We start from the raw sequence: 16,257 nt of genomic DNA on the forward strand, positions 1-16,257 counted from the left end.
GATAAATTAGGCCAGACAAACTTATTTTGTTAACGGTTTTTCTTCATTTGTGCAGCTTCTCATGAAAGCTTTTCTCCCTACGGTTGTACCAAACAAGACCTATGTATCGGTCAAATAACGTACCATACGTATACAACAACGTTGTATACATGATGGCCGATGAGGCTGGATTTACGTTGCACACATGTCGTCTGATTGAGGCTAGGACAATGCATTGTGTGAACCACCGGCCGTAGTTAGGTTATTATTAGGCCCTGTTTTGGTAAGATAGAGAGGTACTAGATGCTTATATGGTTTGAGCTACCGGAGCTACGAATTCACTGTACCAAATTTGTAAAGCAGAAAAAATAGTTCAATGTTAACCTAAGATGGCAGTCAAAAGAAAAAGGAATTGTAGGAACGAGAAAGAAAAAAAATAGGCAAACCGTGAAAACTTCTTCAGATCTCATATCATCACCGTCATAAACAAAAAGATGCCCTCCTTTTTTAGAATGTATGTGTTGCCGACCCAGCAGACCAGTGCAAGACAATAACAGATCAGGTGTAGCTTAGATGAAACATCACTTTGCTTGTCTTGTCCGGAGGATTTTGTAGTCGTATCCCACAGAAGTATGTGTCCTGTTATAGCTCACAGCAACAGTTGAACCCTCTCTTGAAGCCCAACAAAGAGAGCAAAGTTCTCTTTCTTCTTCATTGTCATCGATGGTAGTATTTAGTTGATCTTTATCAGCATCCCCCCGAGCACCACTGATCTGACCCTTCATGTGTAGATCCCCATAGCCTCTGACAGAAATTGCAGCAGGATAACACAAGGCAATGATTTTTTTTGTATGACATGGATCTCCACAATATAACAAGAAATCAATGGCAGGGAATTGTCGTGGCCAAAAAAAATGAGGAAGCGAAGTCTAGCATCTTTAAAGAAAATAGAGAGGAAAAGGAAACTGAAAAAATTACTGGGCTCTGTTTATTCCTCTAGCCCTTGGTGGCAGCAATACAACCCAAAATCCGTCATTTTTTGTCTGGCATGGATCGAGTCATCGTAAAATTTTAGGGTGTTTTTTTTTCCATCAAACAAAATCTCCAAGTGGATGGCATAAATGCATGAACTAAATTTTGCAAGTAGAACACCAAAAACAAAAATAAATAAAGGGTGACAACAGGAATGTTTTAGATACACAAAAGTACTGGGTCCAATGTTATGTAGAATCTATAAGACAATCCAATTACAGAAGATTCTGTAGAAGTTGTGGAGGCCAAAAGCTAATAGAAATAAAAGAATAGTGGGCAGTAGAATAACTCCATTTTTTTTGCTCTGGACAGAAGAAACTATTGCTACTCTCAGTATGATGCAGTTCTTGTATGGAAGTATATATTTGTAAACCTCATTATTTTTACTGCCAGCCTGTATGGAAGTATATATTCGTAAATAGGATTCCTAATGCTTGTATGTTTTTGGAAGTCCTACGTCGATTCAGCACCACATGCAAATAGCACTGCAGACCAGGCCATGCGGTAAAGTAACGATGAATTTGGCAAAATACTAAAGTAATCGCAGCCGACTCACTGTAGACATCCGATGAGCTGCAAAACAAAAAAAATATTTAGACAAGATCCAGGAAACGCTAGAATATCCCTACACCCAGCCCACAAGCCAGTGAAAGTGGGACACATTTTTATGCACCCAAATTAGAAACCACATCTAATTCATGGTAAGAACAGAAAAACTAGAACATAACAGAATATCATAACTGAATCATAAAATCTTCAAATTGGTCATATAAGTTTTTTAAAAGGTTGTGCTAATGCTAAGTAAGGCAGTGAAAGTGGGACACATTTTTATGAAATGGTAAAACCCTAATCATATCATGATGGAAAATGTACATGGAACTTACTTATGTGTCAGTAAAAGTACAAGAAACACTTGAGTGACCACCTTGTACCTGCCAAAGTCCAAAGATATTAGGGGTACATCATGCATCATTTTTTGAAAACAGCTGTGTCAATGTTTTTAGCAGTGACATCGAGCATCTTATGAAATTTTAAAGTTGGAGCTACATACTATAAGCCAAAAGCAAGCATGATGGATGTGGAGATAGAACAAATAGGCATTGAATTAACTTGTTGCGTCTGGCTCGGATGGTGTGCTAAGAGGACACGAGGTTTATACTGGTTCGAACAGAATGTCCCTACGTCCAGTTCGTTGCTGTTGCTCGTGTTACTAGCACTGAAAGATCGTAGTAGGGGTTACAAACGGTCGAGAGAGGGACTGATCCCAAGTCTCTGATGAGAGGAGTGAACGGGTGCCGAGAGCTCGGTCGCTTCCCTGCTGTGTACTTGTGTGTTTTGATCGGTTCGGGGTTCGATGGGTTCTAGTCCGAATCGATGCGATGTGTTGTGATGCCCCTTATGAGACGCCCTGCTTTCCCTTTTATAGGCCAAGGGAAAGCACGTGTTACAGTGGAGGAAAAATAGGAGAATGAGAAGGAGAAGAAGTCCTCCAGGATCGCCGGATCCTTCTTTTCCTTCACGCGGTCCCGCCAACCTTGTAGTCGTCAACAGGGACAGATCCACGTCGCGGCCCTGTCCATTATTGGTGCCATGCGCAGGCGTCGTCTCCTGGTCGTGGCGCTCCACTCCGTCCTGGCGGACGTCGCGGTGAACTAACGCGCCTGTCAGTGCTCGTACGAAGGTTAGGTAGAACAACACCGGTACACCCGACGCTGTTCCTAATGTGAATCCCCATGTATGGCTCGTCACGGTCACGGGTTATATCGGGGCGTGCCGGTCACCTCCCTGGTGTCAGAGCTTTGACTTAGGGCCATTCGCTTGGACCTGGAGTGGTTGACGGCGGTATGGGTCTTCGTCGGGTGAGACGGATCCCCCGGCCTCGGGGTCGATCGAGGCGGAGTCCCCCCAGAGGCCGGGCGAGGCGGAGCCCGCCCCTAGAGGCTCAGAGGTCGGGCGAGGCGGAGCCCGCGGCCTCGGTGTCGGGCGAGGCGGAGCCCGCCCTCAGAGGTCGGGCGAAGCGGAGCGCAAACCCAAGGGCGGTGCCGGGCGAGGCAGAGCCCACCCCCAGAGGCCGGGCGAGACGGAGCTTGCGCACCTAGGGGTCGGTTGGAGCTGTAGTCGCGCTCTTGACTGCTTGGATGAATCAATATTGATGGTTATTAGCTTCTCCTCTTCGGATACCCTGATATTGGTGTATCCTCTTAATCTGAAAACGTACATCAACTATTAACGGGCGAGAACGTTTATTACGTATGGAACCGCTTATTGACTAAAGTAGCTTCCAATCCATACGTTAGGGCGCACCAAATGACTTACTCTGAACTGTTGGAAGTATTCATTTTTTCAGTTGGTGGAACTGTTGTGCGTTTGCTTTACAGCCCGGACAGAAATAATCAGCATTTTCCAAATCCTATGACACAATGACAAGTTAGCAAAAGGTAGTCATAAAATAATTGCATATAGATATCAAGCAATAAGGACATCAAAATATCATCATATAAAGGCAAGGAAATAGGTTCCATGTTGTTCCATGTCAGGTCACATTGGACGTGGACCGAAATCTGGCACTCATGACAACAAACCTGCCACAAAGTGCCTTTGAAGTCAGCACCCAAAATATTTACATGACCACTGACCCACTAAATGATGCTTGGAGGTGGGTACTACATAAGAAAGTCACATAACACAGAATGTTCTGCAATTTTGTAAATAGAATTGACCCAAAATCCACTGTAAAATAATATGGAGTCATGGCAATTAATCAGACCTAAAATAAAATGCTATGTTAAGATTCATAGTGAGGTACCGGGGTGACTGTGGCGGCACCAACCTTTTTCTGCAGCAGCAAGAGGAACGGATTACGAAGATTCATACACAGGAGATATCAGAAATAGAATCGGCGCGAGCAGGGACAGGCCAGGCCCAAAACGAAGGGCGTCCAAAATGGGACTCAAAACATCTATCGTTTCTAGATTTAACACTGGATCCATATTTATAGACATAGATGGATCCACTTGTCATCCACCCGAGTGTCATCATAATCAAGGAGTCAATCTTTCGAGTGTCATTTTTACAATTTTTTTGCCCGTTGCAGACGTCCGCCGTGAAGCCAACAATAGCTCGGTGGCCCAGGGAGGCGACAGGGTAGCCAGCGCAGGCGTGATGGCGTCGGGCTACGCCGCTAGGGTTTGGCCACACTAGAGGCCCCGTGATGGCACGGCCAGATCCGGAAAGAGGGAAGGGTGGAGCGCACGTCTCTGGGAAAGGCGGAGCTCGTTGTGAAGCCGAGCCGGAGAGGGCGGAGCCGTGACATCGCGGCTTCTACGGCGCGGCGACGTCGGAGAGGGGGAAGGGAGCGAGGTGGCAGTTCTGCAGGGCGCCCTGGCGAGGGGCTCCACGTGGCGTGTAGGGCAGGTGGGTGCGGCGGAGAGGGCTGGCGCGTCCCGCGAGGGTCGTAGAAGGTGTCGTGTGGGTGGAGACGGGAGAGTTCGGGAAGTCGTGGCCTCGTGGGTGACGGACGGGCAGGAATAAGGGCGGACAGGGGGAGGGGAGGGGATATTTAACTTTTTACCATTATAACGGATGTCACCTCTTCAGACAGCACTCTTAAAATTGCTCCTATATATTTACCATCGAGAGAGAAGAATCCATAACTTTAAGCCATTTTTGCATACGTGGCAGGACACGTAAGGAAGCCAGCGTGTCTGTGGGATGCGAAATGACTTTGTTACCCTCATCTATTTCTTCTTCGTCCGTGCGTTCCAGCCTACGCGCCTCTCAGCTCCGCCTCCTCCTTCCTCCTAGACGCAAGCAGCAGCAGATGAAGCCGGCGAGCGCGAGGTTTGCGCACCACCCTAGCTAGCAGCGCTGCTCCAATGTGTAGGGTCGAGATGGCGGGCTAGAGGGGGGTGAATAGTTCTTTTTAAAATTAATCACGTCGGCTAACCGGAACAAGTGTGGAATTAAAACTATCGGTCTAGCCAATACTACACCCCTCTATCTATGTTCTCTAGCACCTTCCAAATATACTAATTAAGCAACAAAGGTGCCGGGCTAGCTAGAGATCACCTAACCAATTCTAGGAGCAAGGTCACACAAACCTATGCCACTAGTATTTCAAGCAATGAGGGAGCTCCTACACATGCTAGTAAGCAAAAGCACAAAGCCAACTAAGCTCACTAGCAATGCTCAATAACAAGGCAACCAATGCCAAATTAGAAAGCGCAAATACTTAGCTACACAAACTAAGCAAAGTAACTAACAAGGTTACACAAACCAAATTAACCACGCAAGGGAACTGCTTCTATGCTACACAAGCAAGAAGATAACTAGTAAGCTACACAAGCTAACTAATTACAAGAGCAACTACACAAGCACAATGTATATGAAAGTAATTACAAGCTTTTGTAACGAGGATGCAAACCAACGGGAAGAACAAGGTTGATACGGTGATTTTTCTCCCGAGGTTCACGTGTTTGCCAACACGCTACGTCTCCGTTGTGTCGACCGCTCACTTGGTGGTTCGGCGGCTAATTGGCATTACCCGCTAAGCCCGCACGTCGGGCACCGCAAGAACCTACCCCGAAAGTGAGGGTAGCTCAATGACATGCTCAACTAGAGTTGCTCTTTGCGGCTCCCGCGGGGCGAGCACAATGCCCCTCACAAAGCTCTTCTCCGGAGCACCGCACAAGTTTCTTGCGGGCTTCGACGGAGACCACCACCAAGCCGTCTAGGAGGTGGAAACCTCCAAGAGTAACAAGCATCACCGGCTTGCAACTCGATCACCTAGTGCCACTCGATGCAATCGTACTAGAATCGCTCTCTCACACAATCGAATGATCACTATCAAGTGTATGTGAGATGGAGGGCTCCCAAGCACTACTACACAAGCCACCAAGGCTCTAGTGTGCTTAGCTACCGACCCAAGGCCGACCATGACTTCTATTTATAACCCCATGAACAAATAGAGCCGTTACTCCTTCACTAGGCAAAAGTCGGGACGACCGGACGCTCCGGTTCGATCGATCGAACGCTGGACCTCAGCATCTGGTCGTGCGATGCACGCCACGTGTCCCCTTCTTCAAACATTGTTCATCCGATCTCAACGGTCATCTGACAACCAGACGCTCCAGCTTGAACTGACCGGACACAGCAACCCTAGCGTCCGGTTGTTTTCAGTAAGGTACCAGACATGACCGAACGCGTCCGGTCGGTCGCGATCGGACGCAGCACCAGCGTCCGGTCACCTCCAGCAACACTACTATGCCTGCATCATCACATGTCACCTTGACCGGACGCACCCTATCAGTGTCCGGTCACTTCCAGCGCCAGCATCCGGTCGAAGACCGACGCCTGCCCGCTGACTGCCACTACTGACCGGACGCTGGAACCCAGTGTCCGGTCACTACGTGACCAGTGTCCGGTCCACTCTGTGAGACCTTATCTTTTCGGAACAGGACGCCGGTGGCACCGTCGGACTGTCCGCACTCTACGGGCGGACACTCCACCGGTGGAGTTTCGAACCCTTCTCACCTCCGTTCCATCGCCGAGTTGATCCACATCAACTCCAACTTCATCTCCTTTGTACATGTTCCAACACCACTAAGTGTACACCACCATGTGTATGTGTGTTAGCATTTTCACAATCATTTTTCAAAGGATTAGCCACTCAACTTGCCATGCCACTCAATCCTAGCGACGATGTAAAGTTAGATCACTCGAGTGGCACTAGATGACCGATATGCAAACAAGTTTGCCCCTCTTGATAGTACGGCCATCTATCATAAGCCCGGTCATAAACTTCTCTACACACCTATGACCGGTGAAATGAAATGCCCTAGGTTATACCTTTGCCTTGCGCATTCCATTCTATCTCCTCCAATGTTGATGCAACACATGCACCAACATGATCGACAATGATATGATCCACTTCATATCATCACGTGATCATATTGGTTCATCGATCTTGACTTCACTTGCTTTTCACCGTTGCCTTCATCCATCGGTGCCAAGTCTTGCTCAAGCTTCACCGCCACGCGGTCCATCGCTCCAAAGCCTCCGACTTGCCCTTCACGCTTGTAACCGGTCCATCAAGCCAAGTCTTGTCTTGATCTTCTCCACCTTGATCACATGACTCAATGTCATGTCTCATGTGCAATGAGCTCCTTCATCATCACATGTGTGAGCTTTGCAACATCTCCAAGCTATTTTCACCTTCATGGCATATGTTGTTCACACATATGTACCTATGGACTAATCACATGTGTATCTCACATAAACACAATTAGTCCACCTAGGTTGTCACTCAATTACCAAAACCACACAAGGACCTTTCACAATGGCGAACGCAGGCACGAGATCCGCCGCACGTGGGCTCTGCCGTGGGTGTGGGCCCTACCGCGAGTGCGTCCCCATCCCCGGCATGCCTCCCACATGGTCGGCCGCGCGAGGTCCAGCTCCTCCCCTTCCTGTCGCTGCTCCCCCATCCCCGGCGGCGCGCGCGAGGTTCGGCTCCTCCCCTTCTGGCCGCGCGAGCTCCTAGGTCCGGCGAGGTACCACCATGTTCGTCGCTGGCGGGGGAAGCTGGCTCGCCGGTACCGGCAGCGACCGCGCACGAAGAGACGCGGCGCAACTCGTCTGTGGCCGGGGATGCGCGTCCTCCACCAACGAGGAAGCAGAGGAGCACGAGCACGAGGAGGCACGGGACCGCCATGTTCGTCACCGGCGCCGAGGAGGTCATGCTCCTGCGCGTGCTCCAGGTGCCGCCATGTTTGTCGTCGGCGTCGGGTGCGGTCGTGGACCTGCAGGCAGTGGTCCCGGCTGCCTCGCCCCCAACTTCCCCTATGTCCTGTCAGCCGCCGCCATGGACCCTATCGTCAGCCATGCCCGGAGCTCGAGCGAGGAAGGGATAGAGATAGAAGAAGTAGATGAGGGGCAAAAATATCATTTCCCGTGGTCGGTCTATGCTGTCAGGTCGAGTTGGCGTGCCACGTCAATGAAAATGGCAAGAATGTATCAAATGTTCTCTCTCAATGGTAAATATGTAGGAGCAATTTTAAGAATGCTATCTGAAGAAGAGACATCCGTTATAATGGTAAAAAGTTAAATATACCGGAGGGGAGGGGAAAAAAAAAAAGGAAAACCGAGCGCCATACCATGAACAGTAAGGGACGTTTTGATATATAGGAATAAAGTTTATTATTATGGTAGATTTTCGTCTTCTTCAAAGTTCATCACACAATATAGGGGGGCCGATCAGACCAGGACATGACGTGGGTCCCGACGGCTTCAACGACGAGCGAGTCAATACGAGACGAGCGCTCCCGATGACGGCTTCAGCCGTAAAGCGTGATTTCCCATCCTTCCTCCCTTTGTTCGTGTCGTCATCCCCGTTCTCATCTCGTGGGCATCTCTCTGCCTTCCTTCGCCGGATAAAGCCCGTGAGGCGTGTCGCTTTCGAGGTCGTCTCGGCGGCGGTACAGCGGAGCGAGCGCCCGCGTCGTCCGGCCTCGCGGCCCCGCCGCAGCCGCCTCACGACGACGCAATACGAACCGGGCGATTTTTTTGTTTTGTTTTTTCAGTCTTTTGTCGGGCAATATCCTTTTAAAAAAAATAGACTATGACAGCGGCGGCGTCTTTACAATCAGCGTCGAGCTTACACGTCTCGACACTAATTGCTTTGGCGTCGAGGTTTAGAGTCATTTTCTACTTGTTATTGACGTGGCTATTTGTGTGGCGTGGACATAAACTCGACGCCGCTATGGATCTTGAGGCCAAGCTAGATATACGGCACCGAGCTATATAAATTGGTAAATTTTAAAGCAAGTGCATGCATGCATGTCTACGGATGCTGCGGCCCGAAGAGATAGGAGAAGCAACCCGCCGCTGGGCGGAGCCCAATGGCGCTGCTCACGCCACCGCTCATTCCCCTTCTCTCGCCGTCTCGCCACCGCGTCTCGTCTCCATCGCTCCTGGCGGCCGGGGCAGTTCCTAGCCATCTCATGTGTCTCTTCCCCCACAGTCACCGTCACCACGATGAACTCTGCCCGTCTGGCCCCAATGTCTGGCCGCTCCACCGGCGCCGCCGCAGGGGCGCAGCTGCTTCCCTCGACCAGGAGGAGTCTAGCGCCTCTGAAACCACAGTCGCTCCCGAGGAAGACCCAGGGCCACCGGTTTCCTCTGACGCGGCTGCTGAGGACGGGGTCGCGACTTCCGCCGAGCCGGCGGACGACCTGGAGAACATCCGCGAAATCAAAAGGGTCCGCAAACAAAACAAGTTTCAACGAAATGCACATACCTTAATGTTCTTATACCACTTATTTTAACAACGTATTCTTTTGTTTTGTTCTGCAGGGATATGGTGCTCTGTATTTGTTGACAGCTTTTCCTGTTATTATTGGAATCTCAGTCGTCCTAATTCTTTTCTACAATTCTCTGCGGTAGTGAACCCCTGTGCTCCTCCCGTTCTTGAGTGAGAATGTGAGATGTTGCCTTCTTGTAAATCTGAGTTTCAAGGCTAGTTAATCAGAGTTGCAAGGCTACTCAATTTTTCCAGCTTACACCAAGTGTTGCAAACATATGACAAGTCGTATAGATGTGAAATTCCAAATTTTGGAATGAGTCTTGAAGATAGTTTTTTTTTTGTATAATATAACTTGTTGTTCTTTGCCAATAATCTGAACGAGAGGAATTTTTAATGAAGAATATGTTTGAATAAAAGAGGTTTTTGTCCAGATTTGATTGACTGGGTTTTATTCAAAATCCTGTAACTTAGTAGAAGGCACGAACAAAGAGTCAATGGCCCAACCTCCCAAGACTCAAAGCTTTCAGATACGATGTCCTCTCGAGCAACGCGTCGTCGATCAATTACCGGAAGGCGCGGCAGGACAAGATCGGCGGGGACGGCTTCTGGTGCGGTGTCCTGTGCATGCACCTGCCGGGCTTGTCCAGGAGGCTGAGCGAGGCGGATGACACCCGGGCGAGCACGGCGGGCCAGCCGGGGACCGTTCCAGCACGGTGTCAAAGGCGGCCTCCATGGAGAGGTTCAAGTACAGCTCGTCGTCCTCGTGCACCGTGTTCGAGCGCCCGGACGCGGGCGAGGAGGAAGAGGAGGTGTCGGCGTACTTCGACCTGCCGCTGGAGCTGCTGAGGATCAGCAGCGTCGACACGGAGTCGCCCGTCACGGCGGCGTTCGTCTGCGACGGCAACCGTGGCCGGAGCGGTGCCCGCGATCCCGGACTTCGATTTTAGCTTCCCCGCGCCGCCGGTTTTCTCTAATCCTTCGTCGCCAAGATCTTGAAACAACCAGAGAGGAGGTGATCAATATCCCACAAAACTCAGACTACTACTGAGCGCGGATCATGCAACAGCTTTTGCGCTATATATGCGTTGTGCTTTTGGTGTTCGTGTACATGTCGTCATCTTCTTTTCCTTGCTGTGTATCAGATATGCACGTTGTAGGCTAATAACGAGAGTGCAATTGTCATGGGTCTGGTGATTAGTTTCACTTATGTATCTTAACTAACTAGACTACAACTGAGATATAGCATGTTTCTTCAAATAATTTTTCTTGTTCTATTGCTTATAAAAATATAGCAAAAAAAGATTCAGCGCTGAGGTTTAAATCCAGGCCTTTGAGCTAAGTCGCGCGCGTCCTAACCAGCCGAACCGCAATGATGTTGTTGTATATTCCTCGGAACAATTATACTTGTTTCATTTCGAACGTCAAGATTTATAGGATAATAGCTCGATGCCAAGATCTACGGCTATTTATAAATAATTTTTTAAAAAAACCTGAAAAATAAAAAATTCGGCCGCCCCGCGAGCTCTTCTGTTTTTTTACCTCTTGCGGCGGCCGTGGGTTGCACGTCCCTTCTCTTTTGCCCTCGACACCACAAAAGCAGGCGACGTCGCGTCGCGTCGCGTCACGTCAGTCGTCTGTTGCGCATGAGCCTCCGCTGTTCCACCTTGATTCCCCGACGCCGGATGGGACTGGCAGCGCCCGCCCGGGACACGACAGGTTGGATCCGAACCGTGCCGAGCGCGATGCCCCCACTCCAGAGCGAGCAGGGCAGCTGGGCAAGAGCAAGGCGACACGGGACGGGAGGAAACGCTTTGCATTCATCAACAGAAGTGCCGGCGCAGCCTGACAGGGACAGCGGCCGCGAGACGCGGCGCGCGCGCGAGAGAGAAACGTCCTGATTAGCGCAAGATCTGTGGTGTGTGCCGGGCGACTGTCGAGCAGACGTGGAGTATTTGTAGCCCACGAGCCAGAGCTAATCGGTTCCTTTCCCAATCCTGGTGCGGTGACGGGCTGACGGCAAGGCTGACTGGAAAGTGGAAGCCATCCGCGTCGCGTCGAGAGGGCGAGACGAGCCACCATCTGTTACGTGACGTGACACGGCACACAAGCTCGAGGACGAGCAGAGCAGAATCGCAGTAAAGCACCCTCACCGAACGAGAACGTCCCGAAACGGTGGACCACGAGGTGTGCGCGAACCACGAGCCCCGTGGCGTACTGGCGTTCGCGTCCCGCTCCTGCCCCCAGCAAGGAGAAAGCCCCCGAACCCCACAGCCAGCCGCAGCCCCACACCACGCCACACGCCACACCCACACACACCGCCACACGGCATCAGCCTCCTCCGTCCCCGTCCATCATCAACGGGTCAGCCTGCGCCGGGGGGCGGCCACAAGCGTCCCTGTTTAAATAGCCCCTAGCGGCCTCCCCTGCCCATCAGTTCAGCCTCGGCTGGACATCTCTCGAGTTTGTACTGGGTAAGCGCTCTCTCCCTCTCCCTCTCTCCATCCATTTGGGGATCTTTTTCCCGTTCGATTCTCCCATTGTTTAGGCGCCGAGATCGAATCGCCGGGAGGCGCAATCGTCCGTTGGGAGCACGAAGGTCGTAGTTGTAGCCACTAGCCAGTGTTGGCCTGCGCAAGCCATCACCGGGTCGTCCTCTCCGCTCTTAGGGCGCGGCGCTTAGCCGCCCGGTTGGCGGTTGCCCCCATGGTGTCGGCTCCGTCCTAGATCGTTTCCCCAGATTTTTTGGCTTTCCGGAGGCCTTACCGGCTCGCTGGCCCCTTGCGTTGGTTGGTTCCCCGGGCCCTCGATTCCTGTATATTTTTTCTACTAGTTCTGATTTGGCGTTGGAACTCGCAAGTGCCGCTCACCTGCTTTGTTGTTTGTGGCCGTCCGGAAGCACGAGGGACCGGGGGCTCCTACCCTGAGAAAGCTCCCCATGTCCCCCTCGCCTTGTGCTTGCGGCTGCCTAGTTAGTACTTCCCCCGAACATGTTTGATGCAGTTCTTCAGCTGCAAATCACCGATACGCTAGTGTGTTCGACACATTCTTCGTCAGGTTGCCTTGCCTGTTTAGAATACCCTGAGTTTTTTTTTTCCTTTGGAAATTATCTCCATCTGTAGTAGTATTTTGGGAGTCCTTTATGCGGTTCTCAGATCAACTTTTGTCTGAATACGGGTATTTTGGGTTCATCACAAGATATGTCAGGTCAAGTGCCTAGTCCTTGGTCGACACGGTTGTGGGCTTATTCCTGCTGTTGCCATTTGGACTACTTTTTTCATACGAGGTTGTAGCTTTCTTTATGCGCGGCCCTGCACTAAAAAAGAACTATGCCTAGACCTTCTAGATTTATCTACCGTTCTCGGGCAAAGTTGGTGTACTCCAAGGCTTCTTCAAGATCTGTTGTCTTATGTAATTTGACATGTCATTGCAGAAATAGCTTGGTGCTCTTAATTATAACCATTGAAAATGGTCAGCGGGAGGCCGAATGGTGAACTGGATGCATGGTTTAGGAGCCTCATGGTGACCTCTAGCAGCGAGAAGGGGCAGGCTGGAAGTGGTGGTCCAGTGCCAACATTATCTGGATGGAAGGACCTTCCGATGGAGCTCCTGGTGAGGATAATATCGACTGTTGGAGATGATAGGATGGTCATTGTGGCATCTGGTGTTTGCACAGGCTGGCGTGACGCGCTGGGATGGGGGGTCACTAATCTTTCCCTTACATGGTGAGCAAGTTTCTTTCCTTCACTGCACCTCTTTAGTCAATTTTGCAGAGTGTTATGACTTTGCCATAATGATCGAAAAGGCTGTGCACTAGTTGTTGGATTCCTCAAAAATATGATGATTTTGCAATATTCCATCTGAATCCTTCCCAATATGTTGTACTCAGTTCCCTGCAGATCATTTTTCTTATTATCCAATCATTTCTTCTGTAAATGAAAATCACCTATAAGGCTATAACCCCGTGTGCTGAAATGGTCCCATTTTGCACTGATGATCTCATCCTTCCTACATGGTGGCTGCGACCAATTAGCCAAGTTAGCAATGTGTTTCAGGGGAAGTGTTAAGGGAATTCGTTTGTTTTGTTTACCATGTTGTGTTGTACATTGCTCTTTCAGTTAAAGAGAACTCCCCACCTTATCCGTTATTTTTAAATTATTTTTACCTCTGGAAGCAACCTGAATATTTTCAGTTCTATTATATGAGTTTAGAATAGGTTCATCTGATATTGCTTTAGGTCTATGTAATGTAACTTGCCATTGTGTACGCTATGGATATTCATATGCTTGTCTCATAAGAAACTTCGAAACGCAACTAGACCTGATCATTGACTTTCCATTTGCTTTCCTTAGAAGAAAACCTTATGGTCTGCGGTTCTTGATTTGTCTAAGTTGCCAAGCCACAAAGTTGGTATCCTTGATTTAAGTAATAATATGTGGTGAGTGGAGAAAACTAAGTCAATGAATGGCTTCATCTATCACCATAGCTTCAGCATGCACATAAGATGCATCTATACCAAATTACATGAAGAACTTTTAGTTGTCTTTAAACAAAATCGCTGCATCCATTACTTACCTGGTGGCCCAATGCAATGGATTGAAATCAAGTTTACCCCTGGATGATTTATCGTAGTTAATACTATTTTCATCCTACTTTTGGGTCTGAGGATGACATATTTCTTCCTGCTTTTTCCTAACAGCCAACCCCTCTGCTTGTGCCGAATTATATTTGGTTATATGCATAGCTTTTAAACAATGCACTGGCTAAGCTGAAAATTATATCACTTGCAGGTGCAAACAGAGCATGAATAATTTAATGATATCTCTTGCCCACAAGTTTACAAAGTTGCAAGTTCTCACTCTTCGGCAAAACAAACCTCAGCTTGAAGACAGTGCAGTAGAGGTTGTTGCCAACTACTGTCATGATCTACGTGAGTTAGACCTCAGTAGAAGCTTCAGACTTAGTGACCGCTCCTTGTATGCATTGGCCCATGGATGCCCACGGCTTACAAGACTGAACATTAGTGGATGTTCCAATTTCAGTGATACTGCCTTGATTTACCTTACTTGCCGCTGTAAAAACCTGAAGTGCCTGAACTTGTGTGGATGTGTGAAGGCTGCTACTGACAGAGCTTTGCAGGTACTTTTCGTCATATCAAGTTTTGCTAAACATGTTTCTAGTATGAACATCTACGTAGTTTCTATAATTATGATGCAGGCTATTGCTCAGAACTGTGGGCAGCTGCAATCTTTGAACCTAGGCTGGTGTGATGATGTTACAGATAAGGGAGTGACCAGCTTAGCGTCAGGATGTCCTGATCTCAGAGCTGTAGACTTGTGTGGTTGTGTTCTTATAACAGGTATTTGATCTGATTCTTTAGCAACTTAGTTTTCTTTTGTGCTTGTTGGACCGCAGTCAGTTAAGTTTAGATGGCACTGAAACCTAGCACATCCTATCTTCAACTTGCCCCCATGTTTGTTACTTCAGTCATTTGATAGGTAGAGTATGCCTTTTGTTTCGATCACAGTGCTCCATTAGACTACTATATCAAGCCATCATATGTGCCCAGCACATTCTTTCTGAAAGATCAGCCCTGACTAATGAGATGCAGTTTTATCTGAAGAAATCTGATGGGGTGCGTGGGGTGTCCACATACAGTGTATTACAGTCGTTACACCTGCACATATGCAAATATAATAGAGCGAGCATATCAATATCAGCATGCTTGCTTATAGCCTCGGTGGTAACTGAGCATATCAATACAGCGTGCTTGCTTATAGCCTCGGTGGTAACTGGGGCAGTTGATCACTGTATACAAGAGTAAACTTGTTTGTTCTTCACTAGATATCTTGTTTGTTCTTCACTAGATATCAGTGTTTGCTGTCATTATTTCAGACTCTTAGACTGAGCACCACAAGGATCTGTTCTAGCTTATAGTGAGCTTTGAGCACCATAGTCATCTTTTCAACTCTTCATTGCAGATGAGAGTGTGGTTGCTCTTGCCAACGGATGTCCGCACCTGCGCTCGTTGGGCCTCTACTACTGCCAGAACATCACGGACCGTGCCATGTACTCCCTCGCAAACAGCCGCGTGAAGAGCAAGCGTGGGAGGTGGGATGCAGTGAAAGACGGGCTCGCGAACCTCAATATCAGCCAGTGCACCGCCCTGACGCCCCCAGCGGTGCAGGCCGTCTGCGACTCCTTCCCGGCACTGCACACCTGCCCCGAGAGGCACTCCCTCATCATCAGTGGCTGCCTCAGCCTCACGTCAGTCCACTGCGCCTGCGCCCTCCACCCACACCGTGCCGGGAGAGCGCTGATGGCCAACCATGCGTACTAAGCTTGCTGGTGGCTTGGCGCCGATGGTTCTCGTGAATGGGGGCGTTTGCCTGGTGGTGGTGGCGTCCTCCAGGTGTAGAGGAAGCTCCCTGTGTACATAAACTCGAGACTTGGTGGTGTAATAAGACACCGCTGTGGTAGGACTTTGTGTGATAATCATGGAGTGGCGAATTTCTGGAGCGTGGCATGTGTACTCCAGTGCTACCTGGACATTGACTAGAAATGCTGTGGTATCTGGTATCTAGTGGACTTCTGTGTAATATGTATTTATTTTATGGACTTTGTAGGGTTGCAGTCAGATATGTCTCTAGAAGGAGACTTGTTGCGGAACTCAAACCTAAAATGGTGTCTAACACAATATCTATAGTATCTAACAGGGTATCTATATGGAAGATCCATTTTAGGTGCCAGGAGAGGCATATGGAAGACTCATATTTTAAGTGTCAGGAGAGGCATATGTAAGACCCATTTTAGGTGTTAGAAGAGGCATAACCTAAATTTGAGTATCCTCTCTTCTGGAGATCTATTTGCAAAAAATATTGTCTTTTGGGTCTTATTGTTGGTGAAGACAAAAAATATGTATTGAATTATTTGTCTATAGTACTACC

General features: G+C 49.0%; 1 protein-coding gene and 1 pseudogene across 2 annotated transcripts; both read left to right on the forward strand.

The window, feature by feature from the left end:
- Positions 1 to 8,909: 8,909 nt before the first annotated feature.
- Positions 8,910 to 10,309, forward strand: LOC136510901 (uncharacterized; annotated as a pseudogene).
- A 1,355-nt stretch (positions 10,310 to 11,664) lies between these two features.
- Positions 11,665 to 16,007, forward strand: LOC136513013 (F-box protein SKP2A-like). Of its 2 annotated transcripts, XM_066507015.1 has the most exons (5): positions 11,666 to 11,784; positions 12,744 to 13,035; positions 14,101 to 14,449; positions 14,528 to 14,669; positions 15,292 to 16,007. In XM_066507015.1, the coding sequence occupies exons 2-5, from the start codon at positions 12,779 to 12,781 to the stop codon at positions 15,648 to 15,650; spliced, it is 1,107 nt and encodes a 368-aa protein (XP_066363112.1). In that variant the 5' UTR covers positions 11,666 to 11,784; positions 12,744 to 12,778; the 3' UTR covers positions 15,651 to 16,007. The 2 variants fall into 2 exon arrangements, with proteins under 2 accessions (XP_066363111.1, XP_066363112.1); XM_066507014.1 differs by having other exon boundaries at positions 11,665 to 11,784; positions 14,101 to 14,669.
- The last annotated feature ends 250 nt before the right edge of the window (positions 16,008 to 16,257 follow it).

Source organism: Miscanthus floridulus, chromosome 16 (assembly GCF_019320115.1).
Source record: "Miscanthus floridulus cultivar M001 chromosome 16, ASM1932011v1, whole genome shotgun sequence".
Lineage (NCBI taxonomy): Eukaryota > Viridiplantae > Streptophyta > Magnoliopsida > Poales > Poaceae > Miscanthus > Miscanthus floridulus.

Coding starts and splice junctions, on each gene's coding strand:
- LOC136513013 (XM_066507014.1), top strand. CDS start 12,779: ATGGTCAGCGGGAGGCCGAATGGTGAACTGGATGCATGGTTTAGGAGC. Junction 13,036..14,100: donor ACTAATCTTTCCCTTACATG/GTGAGCAAGTTT, acceptor TATCACTTGCAG/GTGCAAACAGAGCATGAATA. Junction 14,670..15,291: donor TGGTTGTGTTCTTATAACAG/GTATTTGATCTG, acceptor TCTTCATTGCAG/ATGAGAGTGTGGTTGCTCTT.